The 17,832-nt window shown below is 39.5% G+C and overlaps 1 protein-coding gene across 1 annotated transcript in view; it reads left to right on the forward strand.

Moving 5' to 3' along the window:
• Positions 1-17,832, forward strand: part of l(2)dtl (WD40 domain-containing protein denticleless) — a 54,741-nt gene that overhangs the window by 14,040 nt on the left and 22,869 nt on the right. Inside the window, exons 2-5 of the mRNA XM_076190125.1 lie at positions 1,282-1,527; positions 3,599-3,790; positions 6,934-7,038; positions 11,835-11,967. Of these exons, the coding sequence (XP_076046240.1) occupies positions 1,282-1,527; positions 3,599-3,790; positions 6,934-7,038; positions 11,835-11,967 (676 nt within the window). The remainder of the gene's footprint in view (positions 1-1,281; positions 1,528-3,598; positions 3,791-6,933; positions 7,039-11,834; positions 11,968-17,832) is intronic.

Genomic DNA, 17,832 nt, shown 5'->3' on the forward strand with positions numbered 1-17,832 from the left:
CTTGCACACCCCACCGTGGGTGGTGAGTACCAAGAGCAGACATGATGGGACCCGAAAGATGGTGAACTATGCCTGGCCAGGACGAAGCCAGAGGAAACTCTGGTGGAGGTCCGTAGCAATTCTGACGTGCAAATCAATCGTCGGAGCTAGATATAGGGGCGAAAGACTAATCGAACCCTCTAGTAGCTGGTTCTCTCCGAAGTTTCCCTCAGGATAGCTGGTGCTCGCTTCAGAGTTTCATCCGGTAAAGTGAATGATTAAGAGGTCTTGGGGACGAAACGTCCTCAACCTATTCTCAAACTATGTAGGCATCATGAGGCATGAGTGCATATATGAGGATGCTGGTGTCGGCGTCTTGATTATATTTATTTTGTAGTTGTAGCTGAGTGACCCCCAAAATCTGTGAACTGGCTTGATCATGTTTTCTGTGTTTATTATTACTCAGTTACTCAGTGAAAAAGAATGAGTAATACAGGAGTGACTATATTTTGTAATGCAAGTATTATGATGCATCAGTCATCCAATGCTGTGCACAAGAATTTGAAAAAAAATTCTGTACTTCCACTATACAATGCACTATGTTGAGTCCTTTATTACCACTTTATGATAGGTATGGGTTGATGAGAGTGGAAATTAAAGTCACTATGTCCTTAACTTACTTTACTAGGACCTTGCAGTCAGGAACAACATAAAAAGCACATGGTCTCAGACAGCCATGACAACAAGCTTACCCAATCATGGTGGGGTTACAAATCACTACAATCCCCATTAGTGACCTGTGTGTATTTACCTAGTTGTATTTTATGGGAAGAGAGCTATGCTTGAAGTGACCCTCTTTTGTATCTTTCCACATCCAGTTTGTTCTTAAAGTCATGTATAGTTTTAGCACTCACTGTTTCCTCATTCAGTTTGTTCCAGATATCTATCCCTCTGTGTAGGAAGCTATTATTTTTTAGATCTCTTCTGTAACTGTCCTTAAGTTTCCTCTCATGTCCTCTTGTTTTTCTTCTGTCCCACTTTAGTAAGTCATCTCTATCAAGAATTTCCATCCCTTTCATAATTCTGTAGATTGTTAGCAAATCACCTCTTTCTCTTCTTTGTTCCAGGGTTGGTAGTTCATCCAATCTTTGTTCGTATGTCAAATTGGAGTGTGTGCGCCATCTTTGTCGTTGCTCTTTGTGTGTTTGTGTTTAGCTAATTGAAAAATGATTGTTGAGGATTGTGTAATCATAGCAAAATTACTTGTATTAAGTTTGTCCTAATGACAATTTTTCTTTTCAGATTACTCAAAAATTAAGTGTACCAAAAATATTTTTGCTCAAGGATTTAAGAGTACACGTGATGATGAATATTTTGCAATACAGTCAGATCCACCTGAAGAAAATGCAACATATTCTCCAATCTATGCTTGTCGCTTTGGGTCAGGTGAAAAGTTTGGTCATATCATTGTGTTAGCAAATGAGGATGGAAGAATTGCTCTTCAAGATACGAGGAAGACTGCATCTCAAAATCCTGGAGAATTACAAGGTTGTATAAATGTCAATTATTTATTGAATATTTGTAAAACTCGCCTAGAAATATAAATGAAATTTGTATACATTAATGCAAACATAAATGAAATATATACATATAAATACATGTGTGTAGCAAGAGCCCTTTCTTGCTTGTACGAGAGGTAGCCATACAATACATGCATCCACCTTTCACCTATTCATCCATCCAGCACCCATTTGTTTTACATTTTATCTTGGCTCCCTATTGATGAAAGGCCATCCCTGTCCTCTGGCCACTGCCCAGGTCAGAAATAATGCAGGTATCACAGCACCACAGCAGGGCCAGAGAGCTGAAGTCAAGAACCTTCCTATTTCATCCATTCAAGAAAATAGTGTATAAGAAACCACAGGCCATGTCACTTTCAACCACTCTCCACTCACATCTATCTCTTGCCCTCTCTATTCCCTGGTCAACAGACATCATCCTTGTGCCCAAGGCCCCCTTTGCCCCATCCATCCATTCAATTTTTATAATTATAGATACACCACCTGGAGAAGAGAGAGAAGATGAAATTGGTGGTGGGGTGATGGTTGTTGTGAGAAATGACATAATGTTGAAAGAAGTACATACATATACCAAAAGCTTTTTCCCATTTACAAGGGAGGAAGCCAAAAAACAAAGACATAAATTCCACTCCCAGCCATTCCATCCCCACATACTCCACTCCCATTCACCCCCCCTCCCTCTTATCTTGGCTCCTCCTGGATGATGGGTCATTCCTGCATCTCGCCCACTGCCCTTGTTCAGAAGCACTGTAGCAAGACAGCACATCCACAGCAAGGCTGCTTCATTTAATTGGCGACCCCCCCTTCTCTGTTCTCTTGTGCAGAGAGAGAAGACGGGGAAACATCCCTTTGGGCTGTGTCAAATTATTGTTCATACATACTCCACCATACCCAACCCACTCCCTTCCATGAATCACAACATCATCCATACACAACCATTCTCCATTCACTCCTATCTTCTGTCTTCTCCCTTCCTCAATAGACATTCCTGTCTTTCCCAATGCCCCTTTTACCTCATTCATCCATCTTATTCTTGGTTGCCCCCTCATGTTCACTCCTTCCACCTCTGCCATCACACCTCTTTTACTAGTCTTTCTTCAATCATTCTTTTTCCATATGTCCAAACCATCCCAATACTCTTTCATCAACCTTATCTCCCAACTCCCTTTCCATCTCCATTCTCCTCCTCACCTTGTTTCTCACTCTATCCAGCCTAGTAACCCCTATCATACTTCTCATGCACCTCATCTCAAACACATTCAAACTTCTCTCTTCCTCTCTTATATTCCATGTGTCTGCCCCGTACAGTGCTGTCGGCACAATCACTCCTTCGTACAATCTCCTCTCAGCATCCATTCCCAAATATCTATTTCTCATGACTTTTTTTTAATTCCCCAAGGCATTTACTTGCTTCTCTCAATCTACATTCTACCACCACCACTCCTCCCTTTCCTGCCACATTCATACCCAAGTATATGCCTAAACCATTTCAGTATTCTTTAATCAGTCCTGTTTGTCTGCTCCCTTTCCACCCCCGCTCTCCCCCTCACCTTATTTCTCATTCGATCCATCCTTGTAATACCCACTATTAAAAAAAAAGAAAAAAAAATTATCTCATGCATTTGATTTCCTTTGTCTCCCTTAGATTCCAAGTCTCCCCAGTACAGTGTCATGACCCCAATTATCCATTTATGTGACACTTTTATTTCCCAAAGACCTTACTTGCTTCCCTTACTCAACGATTTAGACTTATCTCCAATTCACTGCCATCCTCACCCCTTGTACATCTCATCACTTTAATTTTACTCACATTCATTTTCACCTTTCTCCTCATACATACATGGCTCCTCAAGGAGGCTAGGATGATGCTTTCTAACAGAGAACTTATTGAAACAGGAAATGTAGTGTATGTTGTAACTATGAACTTGCTTACTAGTAAGGACATACTACATTAAATTATGTTTATATGACTTTAGTGTAGCAGTAATTTCCATTGAGTTTTATAATAAGACCTATAACTCAACTAGTAATATTTACAGGTACTCAGGTACACAGTAATGCCATATTTGATGTTTGCTGGGTACCAGGAAAAGCTGAGGTTGTTTCAGTATCTGGTGATCAAACAGCAGCAGTATGGCATGTTGCAGATGACATGAGTTTGAAAAATATTCATAGTCTGGAGGGCCATTGCAGGTCCATTAAGACTGTACATGTCAACCCATATGATCCATGTAAGTAGTTTGGAGAAAATTTTGTAAAGTAATATATATTTTGCAGTATAATTTCTATGGATGGTTGTATTCATTTATACTTATATTTCACCATTGATATATAATTTGTTGTTTCATTGGTAAACTAAAATGCATTGTATATAGAAAAAATAGTACTGTGCTGTTTTTTTTTAACAGTTCAATAGTCTTAGTGCAATAACTCAATATTTTCATGATCATTTAGTTTCATTAAATGCAAGAAAAATTGTGTAATTAAAATTACAGTTCTAATACATATTTAGAAACAATTTTGTTGTTCTTAACCTGTACATATGGAGTGATTGTTCTACAGGATGGACATCAGAGAAAATCATCTTCCTGCTGCCCATAATCAAAACTATTTATCTCCCATACCTCCATCTGGAGGTCCACAAGGTCCTGACATTTAATCTCTGGACTAGGCCCAAGATATCTGTCAACTTTGACTGTATTTATTTCCTCCACCTTCTCAAATAAAAACTGACAATTCATGACTTCTTCTGTCCTACTGCTATAAGGTAGTGATACATAAACAGTATCACACCAATACAATATGGATGTCCAAAGAATTCCAGAGAGATAATTGATGGCTGAAGGACCATTGCTGGCTATTGTGGTGCATTGGGTTTAAGTTCATGAAACTTTGGGCAACAGTATGTTTGGTTGTATTTGGGGATGTGGGATAACATGTGTTGCAAATATATTGTCTAGCCTTTTAGCCATTAGTCACGCTCTGTGCATGTGATGGTGTTTGCCTAAGGGCGTGGATGTATGTATGTTTGTACATGTGTAATGATGTAGTTTTCTGTGGGTGATATTTGTTAATGTTACACCCTGCCCATTACCCTCACATTTAGCTCTTGCACCACCCCCTCTATGTAGACATTGAACAACCATGGTGACATAACACATACCTGGTGAAGTCCCACCTTTACTCCAAACCACTTGCTCTCTCCATTAGTAATTCTAACACAGGCTCTACTACTCTCATAAAAACTCTTGATTGCTTGTAACACCTTTCCTCCTATTCCATATATCTGCAAAACCTCCCACAGTGTATCCCTGTCTACCCAGTCATAAGCCTTTTTCAAATCCATAAAGGCCAAAAAGCATCATTACCCTTTGCTATAACTCTCATATATCTGATGCTCAAGCTGGTTGAATGTTGTGGCATTAAATTAATTCCATTGATGCTGTACAGGTTAAATCAGTCCTTTTTCTCATCACCAGGGTTGTATGCACATATAAAGCCTATTTCTCCCATCCAATTTTCACCTTTGCCTACATTATTCTCAGAAAGACTTCACTCTATCATGCACTTGTGTATCACATCCTTTACAAATAGTGCCACAGCTTCCCTTCCCTGCCTTCACCTTTCCTGACACCCTTCCAACCATATCCCCAAACTCTAGCTCCTCATTTCACTCAGTGTTAATACATTTATCTTTTTACAACTGTACTAACATTCATCTGTACCATGTTCATGCACATTTAATGACCCAATTACTAGGGTTCTTGTTTGAGTCAGTCAATAATTGACTCAAGTTTAACTCTGGAAAACCTGCAACCCCATTGTAGCTGGCAACGGTCCTTGGAAATTCCCACAGATCTCTGGTAAGAAACTTTGGATTGCTTTCTGTGTTGTATTAGTGGGGGACTGTTTCTATGTCACTGGCTTAAAGTGATATAGTTGTTAATAGAGAGAGATCTTGAGCCTAGTCTGGAGACTGAATGCCAGTCCTTTAGGGCTGCACCTCAAAATGGAGGTGAAGGGGTTGATGAGTTTTGAAAATGGACAAATTTGCTGTCCATCTTGCAGGACCACTAATGCAAGTACCTATCATTGGTCCTTCTGGTTGGAGTCCTCCTGCTAGACCCTTTTGGCCATAACTTTTCATGATGATGATGATATGGTTTAACGTCACACACTCCCCCCTATCGGAAGGCTAGGACGGTGCCCCTCACAGAGGGCTTTGTAGCATGGAATTTAATGAACCATGCCCTTGGTTTAACTTCGCCGATGGCAGGATTCGAACCGCCCTCACCTCGACCTTCGCCGCAAGTAACAATGCCCTAACTTGCTCAGCCAGCGAGCTTCCATAACTTTTCGTAGGAGAAAAATACAGAGAGGGAGGTCCATCCTATGCTCCCAGTTAGTTGCCATCAATAATATATGTTGGGACTTGTTAGCATTCTTATCTCCAATGTTCCCTCTAAGCTGTACACATGTGTGCATGCATGTATGTTTTACGACTAGTGCACATAAAGAAAAAATGTGCACACGCTAGGTTTTCAAATGATGTTAAAATCCATTCAATATGAGCTTATAGATTCTCTAAAAGTATGGTAATTTGCTGTCAAACCAATAATTACTTTTTTTCCCTTCCTCTTCTAACTCTAGCACTTCCATTGCAAATGAAATGACTTTGCCACCTGGCTGGAGTGTAGAAATCATTTGAAAACGTTTATAAACGATTTCAACATTCCACCCAAGCATGGCACTTAGTGTTGGTTCAGCTATTGAATTGCCATGTTGTTCGCTGATTAGTGTAGGTTTGTAAATTTGCAAAATAAGTAAAAAGCATTCTTTAACTATCAAAGTTTCAAAGAACTGTTGACCCATGTCATATTATAAGGAAGCAAAGAGGGTGAAGCAAAAATGAACTGCTAGCAGCTTTAAAAGAGAATGGGTAGATGAAATAGTGAAAACTGCTCCACCAAACGCTCATGAGTTGATAAACATTCATCTGCATGAAATATATACTTATGATACTTCATATTGTTGCTTGGGGCAGATTTTTATTTGGCCACTCCCACATTAAAATGCCAAAAATGTAATAATACAGGTATATAGGTATACAAAATAAAAAGACAAACTGTAGCAACTATTTATTTTACTCTGTTACTAATGTTTGAATATTGATTTGATTTGTTGGGTCACCATAAAATGCTGCCCCTGAAATTGTGCCGCCCTGGGTGCTCCGCCCACACACACACACACACACATTCACACAGCAGAAAATTAGAGGGAACATTGCTTATCTTCCTACCATAGTAGGTACATTCTATTGTATTTTCAATTTTTCTAAAGAAAAGATGTCTTGTAAGTGCTGTCTATTTTCCAGGTGTTCTTGCAACTGGAGGGAGAGATGGAAATGTGATAATTTGGGACATGCGTTGCCAGCCTTCACACATTGCTGATGAAATTGCACCAGCTCATCCAACTAACAGTATGTAGATACATATTTTTTATATATAATAGATTAGTTTTCTTTTTTCATATGCATGTTTTTAGCTCCCGGAGGTGTTTCAAGGTGGGCCTGCTTGTGGAGACATTGCCATTCAAAAAGAGAGGGCTGCAGGACAGTGGAGAGATTTAGAGTAGGTCCAGAAGTCCAGAAACTTGTTTCTTTTACTCTCACTTCCTTCTGACCTATCTACGACACTATTTATTTTCTCACATAAAGAAGTCTTTTCCAGCACTTGCCCTTCCAAACTTAGTCCAAATTGAAAACAACCCAGGCTCTTACACATGCCCAGCATGCACAAAATCTATAAATTATACACACATCTGTTTTGTGCAACACTTACAACTCCATCACACATGTACCATACTCGTAGAATTAAACCAGTATACAAGGAATTGGACCTGTGGCCAACATACATCCGCATGTACTCCCAAAAATACTCATACACAAAACAAACATATTCTAGACTTGTTAAAAATAAATATAAACATCACAAACACACAAAGCTATAATAGTCCCTGTGTAGACCCTGTATATAAGGGTAGTTTCAAAAGTAATACCTCTTAATTTTTTTTTGTAACTCATCACTTAAAAAACTCTTAAATTCGTGTATGGTTTTTGCACACACTATTGTTTCGTCTAGTTTGTTCCATACATCCACCACTCTGTGGGGAAAGCTGTTCTTTTTCAGGTCTCTTCTATAACTGTCTTTTTTGAGTTTCCTTCCATGTCCCCTTGTATTTCTCTTATCCCAATTTAGTAAGTCTTCTCTATCAAGGACTTCCATACCTCTCATGATTCTGTAGATAGTCAACAAGTCACCTCTTTCTCTTCTTTGTTCCAGAGTCGGTAATTCTAGTTTTGACAATCTCTCTTCATATGACAGTTTTGAAAGTGTTGGGGCCATCTTCATAGTTGCTCTCTGGATTCTCTCAATTTTCCTTATATTCTTTTTGGTACTGGGTGATCATAGTGTTGCTGTGTACTCCAATTTAGGCCTTATCAGTGTGACTAGAATTTTCTTTACTGTTTCTTTGTCCAAGCAAGTAAAAGCTGCCTTTATTATTGGATCTTAGCAAGTTACAGGTTTCTCCAACAATTTTGTTTATCTGTTTATCGGGGGACATGGCCTTTGTGATAATTACTCTCAGGTCTTTTTCAGATTCCACTTTCTTTACTTCCTTTGCATCAATTTTATATTGTCCTGATATCCTTTTTTTACTTTTCGAAATTCCATTATGCTACATTTCTTAATATTAAAGTCCACTTCCCATTTCTGACTTCATTCCTAAACCCTGTTCAGATTTCTCTGCAGCAACTCACAGTCTGTTTCAGTTCTCATTTTCTTCAACAGATTTGGTGATCTGCAAAGAAGCTCGTGTAACATTCTACACCCTCATCCATGTCATTTGCATAACTAGCAAACATTATTGGAGCCAATACTTATCCCTGTGGAGCTCTACTAATTACATCTTCCCAAGTAGAACTCTTATCTCTGAGCACTCTTCTCATTTTTCTTCCATAGTATGTTTTCTTAATAGTGTTTTGTGTGGTACTTTGTCAAAAGCATTTTGTAGATCTGGGAAAGCACAATCAACCCATCCATCCCTTTCTTGTATATCTAGTAGTCTTGAGTAGAAACTGATAAAATATGTGGCACATGATCTTCCCTATATAAATCCAAATTGTCTCAGATTTAGTATATTGTTCTCCAGATGTTTTGTCCATCTATTTTTGATAACTTTTTCACAAATTTTGGCGACCATGTTTGTAAGGGAAACCGGTCTGTAATTTACTGGGTCTTCCTTGTTTCCTCCTTTATATATTGGTACGATATCGGCCTTTTTCCAGTCTTTTGGTATTTTTCCTTCTTTGAGTGAGCAACTTTATTATATATATTATTATTTCCCTTAAGTGTGTGGGGGGTTCACTTCTTGCCCTTCATCCTGGAGTGTGTCTGGGTGTAACTGGGAGAGAAGTCGAAAGTATCCCATGAGTGAGACTATGTATGCCAATGATATTTTATCATCTGTGACCCAGTCTGAGTTTTTGAGGCTTTCCCTAATTTCACTTTTAAATGTTGAAGCTATTTTGACAGCTTTTTCTTTTGTAGTGTGTGGACCATGATTGTAAGTTTTTTGCCAGAGAGTATAGTGGGCCTCCAAGTGATTCATAAGCCACAATGGACTGTTTAGATTGTTTCACGTGTTCCTCATAACTGTCAGTCTCCTCAAATAGATTAGACTGGATGATTTCACAAACTAGTGTGTTATTCTTATCATTCTTTCCATGTGTCCAAACCATCCCAATACTTTCATCAACCCTATCTCCCAGCTCCCTTTCCACCCCCACTCTCCTCAATTCCTTGTTTTTCACTCTATCCAGCCTAGTAACTCTTACCATACTTCTCAGGCATTTAATCTCAAACGCATTTAACCCCTTCCATACGGTGCCGCACACGTAGGCGTCATGGGGAGCGAGTGTATTCGCGAGGCTGCCATATCGGCGTCTTGATTATATTTATTGTAGTCGCCCCTCCATAATGACATTCTTTCTAATTCTTTTGTAATCGCATTTTCTATGGTTATCAAAATTCACGGGTGAAGAGAGAACGATCGATATAAGCGGTGACTATATTTTATGATGCGAGTATTATTACGACACGTCGTACGGCTGGCATTGGCTGCTGCCACCGAGATCTAAGTCCATGACGCCTACGTGTGCGGCACCGTATGGAAGGGGTTAAACTCTTGCTCTCATCCTCTCTTATGTTCCATCAATAGATAATGGTAATAGCTCAGCATAACAATAACAAAGTAGCTATGAAGAACTCCCAAGCTTATTTAAACAAACTAGGACATTCTATCTATCTGTATACCAAGGGCCTTGCCACCTTATAAGGGAAGTAGCCAGCCAATGATGCACCCACTCCCTCCCATTTCACTCCCATCCACCATCCATTGTTTCCCTCTCATTTTAGACCATTGTCATCCTAGTCTTCTGGCCTTTGACCAGGTCAGAAGCAAAACAGCAAGACATAGTACATTCACAGCAGTTATGCTTCATATATATGGTGACCGTTCTTACTTTTACCTTCATGTGGAAAATAGAGAAGACAGGGAGAAATCCCTTTTGGCTGCATCAGAACATCATTCATAAACAACTATTCTCCACTTACACTAACCCTTGCCTTTTCCCTTCCCTGACATTCCCCTCTTGCTGAAAGTCCCTTTCACCCCATCCATCAATCTCATTTTTGTTTGACCCTTTTTAAGTTCACTCCACCCATGCTTTGCTTTCCGCACTCTCTAAGCTAATCTTTCTTCACTCATTCTTTCTATGACACTGCTTGTGGCTGGGTCAGAGGAGGGTCTGTAGTAGTTAGTGATTAAGATTAGGAGGGCTTGTGATAGGAGGAAATGAAAGTAAGTGGATAAAATTATGGTAATGAGATGCGTAAGGGGAGAGGGTGACAGTGAATTGGAGGTGAACCTTAAAAGAGAGAGTCTGAAGGATGTGAAGAACTAGGTATTTAGGGTCATATGTAGCAAAGAATGGAGGTGCTTGGGTGGCGGTAAACATTGAAATGAGGGAAGAAAGTAAATGACTGACGAGTTAAACACCATATGAGGACGGAGCCTTTATTTGTACGACGTTTCGCTTATTACAGCTTTTTCAAGTACTTGAAAAAGCTGTAATAAGTGAAACGTCGTACAAATAAAGGCTCCGTCCTCATATGGAGTTTAACTTGTCAGTCTTGTCGGCAACTGCCACTCTCATGAAAAGAAAGTAAATGTCATTACAGGATAGAAATTTGTCATGAGAAATAGATATCTCAACATGAATGCAATGAGATTACATAAAGGTATGATTGTGCCTATGACACTATGGGCCAAAGACTTTGAATTTAATGGAAGAGTTTAAATGTGGTTGAGATAAAGTGTCTAAGAAGTGGTAGAGGAGTTCAAGAATGGATAGAGTGAGAAATAAGGAGGTGAAGTTGAGAGTGGGGATGAAAAGAGAATTGGCAGATGGGGTTGATGAAAGAAAACTGATGTAGTTTGGGGAATGGAAAGAATGATTAAAGACAGTAAAAAGAGTGTAGAAGGCAGCATTGAATGAAATGAATTTGAGGGGGAGACTGAAAATGGGATGGATGGATGGATGGGGTGAAAGGGGAATGTCTGTCGGACAGGGATGGGAGAAGACAAGAGATAGGTGGGACTGGACAATGAATTAATATTACCTAAAAGGATTCCTCCTTATCTGCTCTCTATTCTCATTAGTGGATGATGGGGGAGGGTCACTGTGTAATGAAATGGTGTGGTTAAACCAGTATAATCTTGCTGTGGTGCATTGCCTTGCAATATTGTTTCTGACCCAGGCAGCAGGTGGGGATTGATGGCCCATCATTCACCCACAAAGAACTAAGATAAAAAGAAAACAAATGAGTTTGTGGAATGGGTGAAGGCTGGGTGGATATTTTTGGTGGGCACCTCCACCTTCCTTATAAAGGAAAAGGGCCTTTTGGTGTATGTATGAGTATATATCATTACATTAACCTATTATTGCCAGAACAACATCCTGAAGTTTGTGATGAAATTAGCACCATATGCTGTGAGAGAATAAACAAGATAATTGAATTGAGGAGATTGGTTGTACCATTAATGTCCAGAGATTTCTCTAAGTTATATAAAGATATGGAATTAATCAATGCAAAATCCTTATGTGCTGCAAATTTAAAGTACTAAGTGTTGGACACTTTATTTTATTTTCAGTTGGTAAATCTGCTCCATCACCAGGTTTTGGAAGGAGGTCAGCACATAGTGGAGGTTCCCTGGCAAATAACAGTGTTACAGCTGTATTGTTTCAAGATGAATATACACTTGTTTCTGCAGGAGCATCGGATGGGTGAGTTTACTTATGTTATGTCTCACTAAAACTTAATGGGAATGTGATCAGGATGTTTCATGTCTGTTGACCCAGCAGCTGTCATTATATAATTTTGTTCACAAAAAACAAGACAAAAAACAAACAACTAATCCTAAAGAAATACCTTGCCTAAGAACTGTTTTGATGTTGCTGCTACTACTACTGTGGCACTTCCTAGGGTAACTTAAGCTGCTTCCAGGAATCTGTGCCATCTGCATGGGTTGTAAGGGCTTTTTTGTGACAGTTTGGCCCCCAACTCTCTCCATCTAGGGTTGGGGGTTTGGGGGTGGGGGGTCCCATATAGATGCCACCATACCACCTGATATCCACATTTGAATTCACTCTTTCCCAAGAGAACAGAGTTCACCTGGCCAGACTGCAGTGTGGCTACCATCCAGCCCTTCTACTTTACCAGAAAAGGGTGGATGACTGCATCACAAATAACTGTCCAGTATGTGATACTTCACCCCATACTATACAACATATTAACCCCTTCCATACGGTGCCGCACACGTAGGCGTCATGGGGAGCGAGTGTATTCGCGAGGCTGCCATATCGGCGTCTTGATTATATTTATTGTAGTCGCCCCTCCATAATGACATTCTTTCTAATTCTTTTGTAATCGCATTTTCTATGGTTATCAAAATTCACGGGTGAAGAGAGAACGATCAATATAAGCGGTGACTATATTTTATGATGCGAGTATTAGTACGACACGTCGTACGGCTGGCATTGGCTGCTGCCACCGAGATCTAAGTCCATGACGCCTACGTGTGCGGCACCGTATGGAAGGGGTTAAGGAAGATTATTGTACACAGTCATGCTTGCCATCAACACAACATATACTCAATAAGGGATTTGTAGGAAAACCCCATTACAGCTGTAGTGTTTCTCAGGGAGATGGGGCTCCTTAGCCAGACAGTATAGGGAATAACAGCAACAACTCCATCCATCCATATACCAAGGGCTTTTTCCCCCGTACTAGGGAGGTAGCCAAAGTCAAAAGGTATGTACCCTCTCCTATCCATTTTATCTCCACCCATTCCACCCCCATCCATCACCCTTTCCTCCCTCTCATCTTAGCTCCCCATGGATGAAGGGTCACCCCAATATCCCACTCACTGCCCTAGGTCAAAAACAATGCAGCAAGACACAGGACACCCACAGTAATGCTGCATCATTTAATCAGTGACACCCCTTCTCTGTCCCCTCATGCAGATAGAAGATGGAGAGAAATCCCATTGGACTGCATCAAAATATCTTTCTCACATAACCACTCCCTAACCCCCCATCCCCCACCCACTCCCTTCCTTGCAACACAGTATCATCTATACATAGCCATTCTCCACTCACTCCTATCTCCTGCCTTCTCCCTTCCTAACTCAACAAACATATCCCTCTTGCTCAATGCCCCTTTCACCCCATCCATCCATCTCATCCTCAGTTGCCCCCTCATGGTCACTCCATCCACAAGAGGACATGGAAAGAAACACAAGAGGACATGAATAGAAACTAAAAAAGGACAGTTATAGAAGAGGCCTGAAAAAAAAAAAAAAAAAAAAGCTTTCCCCAAGGAGTGGTGGATGTATGGAACTTGCCATTTACCTAGTTGTAATATACGGGAGGGGAGCTATGCTCGTGGTGACCTGTCTTTGTATCTCTGTGCATCAAGTTTTATCTTAAAATCTTGTATAGTGTTTGCACATACTGTTTTGTTGTCTAATTTGTTCCATGTATTAATTGCTCTGTGTGGGAAACTGTTCCTTTTCAAGTTTTTTCTATAACTATCTTTTTTCAGTTTTTTTCTGTGTCCTCTCGTTTTACTGTTGTCCCACACTAACAGGTCGTTCCTGTCTAAAACTTCCATTCCTTTCATTATTCTGTAGATAGTCAGCAAATCTCCTCTTTCTCTTCTTTGTTCCAGAGTTGGTAGGTGTTTGGATAGTCTTTGCTCATATGTTAGTTTGGCGAGAGTCGGTGCTAGTTTGGTTGTCGCTCTTTGTAATCTTTCTAGTTTCTTAATATTCTTTTTGGTACTGGGTGTCCAAAGTGATGCTGCGTACTCAAGTTTTGGTCTTATTAGTGTAGTTAGTATTTTCTTTATCATTTCTTCATCCATATAAGTAAATGCCACTTTGATTGACCTCAATAGTGTGTGCAAAAACAATACAAGAATTTAAGAGGAAATTAGATATGGCGAGATACAGAGATGGGACACCATGAGTGTAGCTTCCATTGCCGTTAGATACAACTAGGTAAATACAGGGGTAGACGAAAATGGAAATATGTATTTGGAGAATTAATATAGGACAGTATTAAGTGTGGAGGGGGAGAGCATAATGGAGGGACAGTGGCAGTACAATAAAGTAGCATAATTTCTCTGAGCAGATATTTCCTCTAACATAGACAAAATAATGTGTTGGTCTGGTCTGTAAAGGTACCCCACATAGACCCTAAAGTATCAGCTGCATGACACTGAGCAGATTCCTATATGCAGTCAATACTGCAGACAGGGTACCATTGCTGATTATCAGTTCTTCATGTGTGAAAATGACAACAAAATATATATGTATTTTTTCTTTTTTTTTAATGACGTCCATCCTTGTGGAATTGTATGGCAAAAGCAGACAGGATCTGTCTACCACAAACACAGTTCAGGGGCCCCTCTCTTGCCAATGACTAATCCACTGACCTTTTATATTTTGTATTATTTTACTTTAATGAAGCCTAGTATAAAAGTTTATGTATCCTACTTTCTACTACAGTCTGCTCAAAATTGAGGTTTTGTGTTTGCTGATTTAGAGGGTGGTGACTAGGTACCTCTCAAGCATAGGAGATCTGATCTGAAGAGTAAGAGTGATAGTCTACATCTCAATGATCCATGGTACAATACTGCTCTTTGATTGTTGTTTTCTTCCTGTCATCACCTCTGCTAGATGAGTGTAGAATGCCTTTGCCTTTGGACCCATCCCGCCAGAAGTTGTAAAGGTTATTGGAACGAATGAGCCCTGGTTCATATTCTTTATGTGCCCCTCATACATCCTGATATTCTCGTTCTCATTTTGGGAGTGGGACACCTCAATGTTAGGTTATTGTAACAACTATTACTCCTACTACCACTACTAGTAGTAGTAGTAATAGTGATAGTGGTGTTAGCAATAGAATTAGTAGTAGTAGTACTACTGCTACTACTACCATCACTTCTACTACTACTACCATCACTTCTTCTTCTACTACTACTACTACTACTACTTCTACTACTACTGCTGCTGCTGCTGCTGCTGCTGCTGCTGCTACTGCTACCACCACTACTACTGCTACTACTACTGCTGCTGGTGCTGCTGCTACTACTACTGCGGTTACTACTACTGCTGCTGCTGCTGCTGCTGCTGCTGCTGCTGCTACTACTACTACTACTACTACTACTACTACTACTACTACTACTACTACTACTACTACTACTACTACTACTACTACTACTACTACTACTACTACTACTACTACTACTACTACTACTACTACTACTACTACTACTACTACTAATATTATAATTTTTTTTATTTTTATTTTATTATTAATTTATTTTTATTTTTATTTTTTTAAAGACACGACCTCCATCCTCATGGAACTCTGTGGTGGAAGCAATCAGGATCTGTCTCCCACACAGTTCATTGGCCTCTCTCCCGCCAATGACTGTGGTTGACGACTCTTTTACTTTTATTTATACTATAGCCTAATACAGAAGTTCATTTATCCTACTGTCAACCATTGTCTTCTCAAAATCTAGGTTTTTTATATGTGCTGATTTGGGCAGTGGGGACCTGGTACCTCTCAGGCATAGGAGTGCTGATCTTAGGAGTGAGAATGACAGTCTTCATCTCATCCATGAAACAATGCTGCTTTTTGGTTGTTTCTTTTCAGCCATCACCTCTGCCAGCCGTGCATAGAATGCCTTTGCTCTAGGACCCATCCCACCTACAGCTGTAATGGTTATAGGGGTGAATGAGTCCTGGTCCACCTTCTGTTTATGCTCTTCGTACATCCTCATTTTCTCGTACTCGTTCCGGGAGTGAGATGCCTCAATGGTTAGGTTGTTGTAACAAGGGGCCATCGGATCAAATATTTGCATGTCAAAGAAAGCCAATTGTCCCCGTGTCCAAAAACCTCTCGCACTGACATCCATTCTTGCTTCATCTGATGTGTTGAATGTGCAGTACCTGAAGTTCTCCCCTCTTAGTGGGAGTAATGTTGGTTCGATAGTCACATCCTTGCACACCTGAAGCATTTGGGCAGCGAGATCCCTTTCCTCCTCATATCGCATGCAAATGAATCCACCCTGCTTGCATATCATCGCATGGTTTGGAGTAAACTGTACACCACAGGAACATCTGTTAGGCAGCCCTTCTATTGGCCATCCATACCTCAGGGCAATGGTGGCATCCATGAATTCTCTTTTGTTTAAGGTGAATCCCTTTGCCCTGATTGGTATTGCTGTCAATCAATTGGATGCTCCAACTTCTGTGCCATTGTTATCTTTCTTTTTATACCATTCGATAGCCGAGCTAAAAGTGCTCGAAATTCCTCCTCCTGCCTCTCCTCCCTTCCCTTTGAAATGTTTCTTCTAATTTCTCTGATTCCCTCCATGTCTCCTTCCGTTAATCTTGTGACACAATGTTGTTTGTCAAGGAGGACGTGAGTTTCATGGAGTTTTGGTGTTCTTTGTCAGCAAGGTTTAGCAGGTTCGAGATGCCTAGCCCTCCTATTCTAGGTGGGAGTTCAATGAGTTTTCTTTCCTTTTAATTTATTGTCTGTCCGTTGGTGATGGCCGGTATTAGCTCATTTCTGATGGTTTCTTCAAGGGGTCTTAGTAGGTCAATTTGGTCTTTGCTAGAATCCTAACTTCCTCCTCCTCCTCCTCCTCCTCCTCCTACTACTACTACTACTACTACTACTACTACTACTACTACTACTACTACTACTACTACTACTACTACTACTACTACTACTACTACTACTACTACTACTACTACTACTACTACTACTACTACTACTGTTACTACTGTTACTACTGTTACTACTAATACTACTACTACTGTTACTACTGTTACTACTACTACTGTTACTACTGTTACTACTACTACTGTTACTACTGTTACTACTACTACTGTTACTACTACTACTGTTACTACTGTTACTGTTACTACTGTTACTGTGACTACTGTTACTGTGACTACTGTTACTGTGACTACTGTTACTGTGACTACTGTTACTACTATTACTACCATTACTACTATTACTACTATTACTACTACTATTACTACTACTATTACTACTACTATTACTACTACTATTACTACTACTATTACTACTACTATTACTACTACTATTACTACTACTATTACTACTACTATTACTACTACTATTACTACTACTATTACTACTACTATTACTACTACTATTACTACTACTATTACTACTACTATTACTACTACTATTACTACTACTATTACTACTACTATTACTACTACTATTACTACTACTATTACTACTACTATTACTACTACTATTACTACTACTATTACTACTACTATTACTACTACTATTACTACTACTATTACTACTACTATTACTACTGTAACTACTACTGTTACTACTACTACTACTATTACTACTATAACTGCTATTACAACTATTACAACTATTACAACTATTACTACTACTATTACTACTATTACTACTACTATAAATACTACTATTGATACTATTGATACTAATAATACTGCTATTAATACTACTATTCTATTAATACTACTATACTATTAATACTACTATTGCTACTACTAT

The sequence above is a fragment of the Oratosquilla oratoria genome, chromosome 9 (assembly GCF_046742065.1).
Source record: "Oratosquilla oratoria isolate Oo_2021 chromosome 9, ASM4674206v1, whole genome shotgun sequence".
Taxonomy (NCBI): domain Eukaryota; kingdom Metazoa; phylum Arthropoda; class Malacostraca; order Stomatopoda; family Squillidae; genus Oratosquilla; species Oratosquilla oratoria.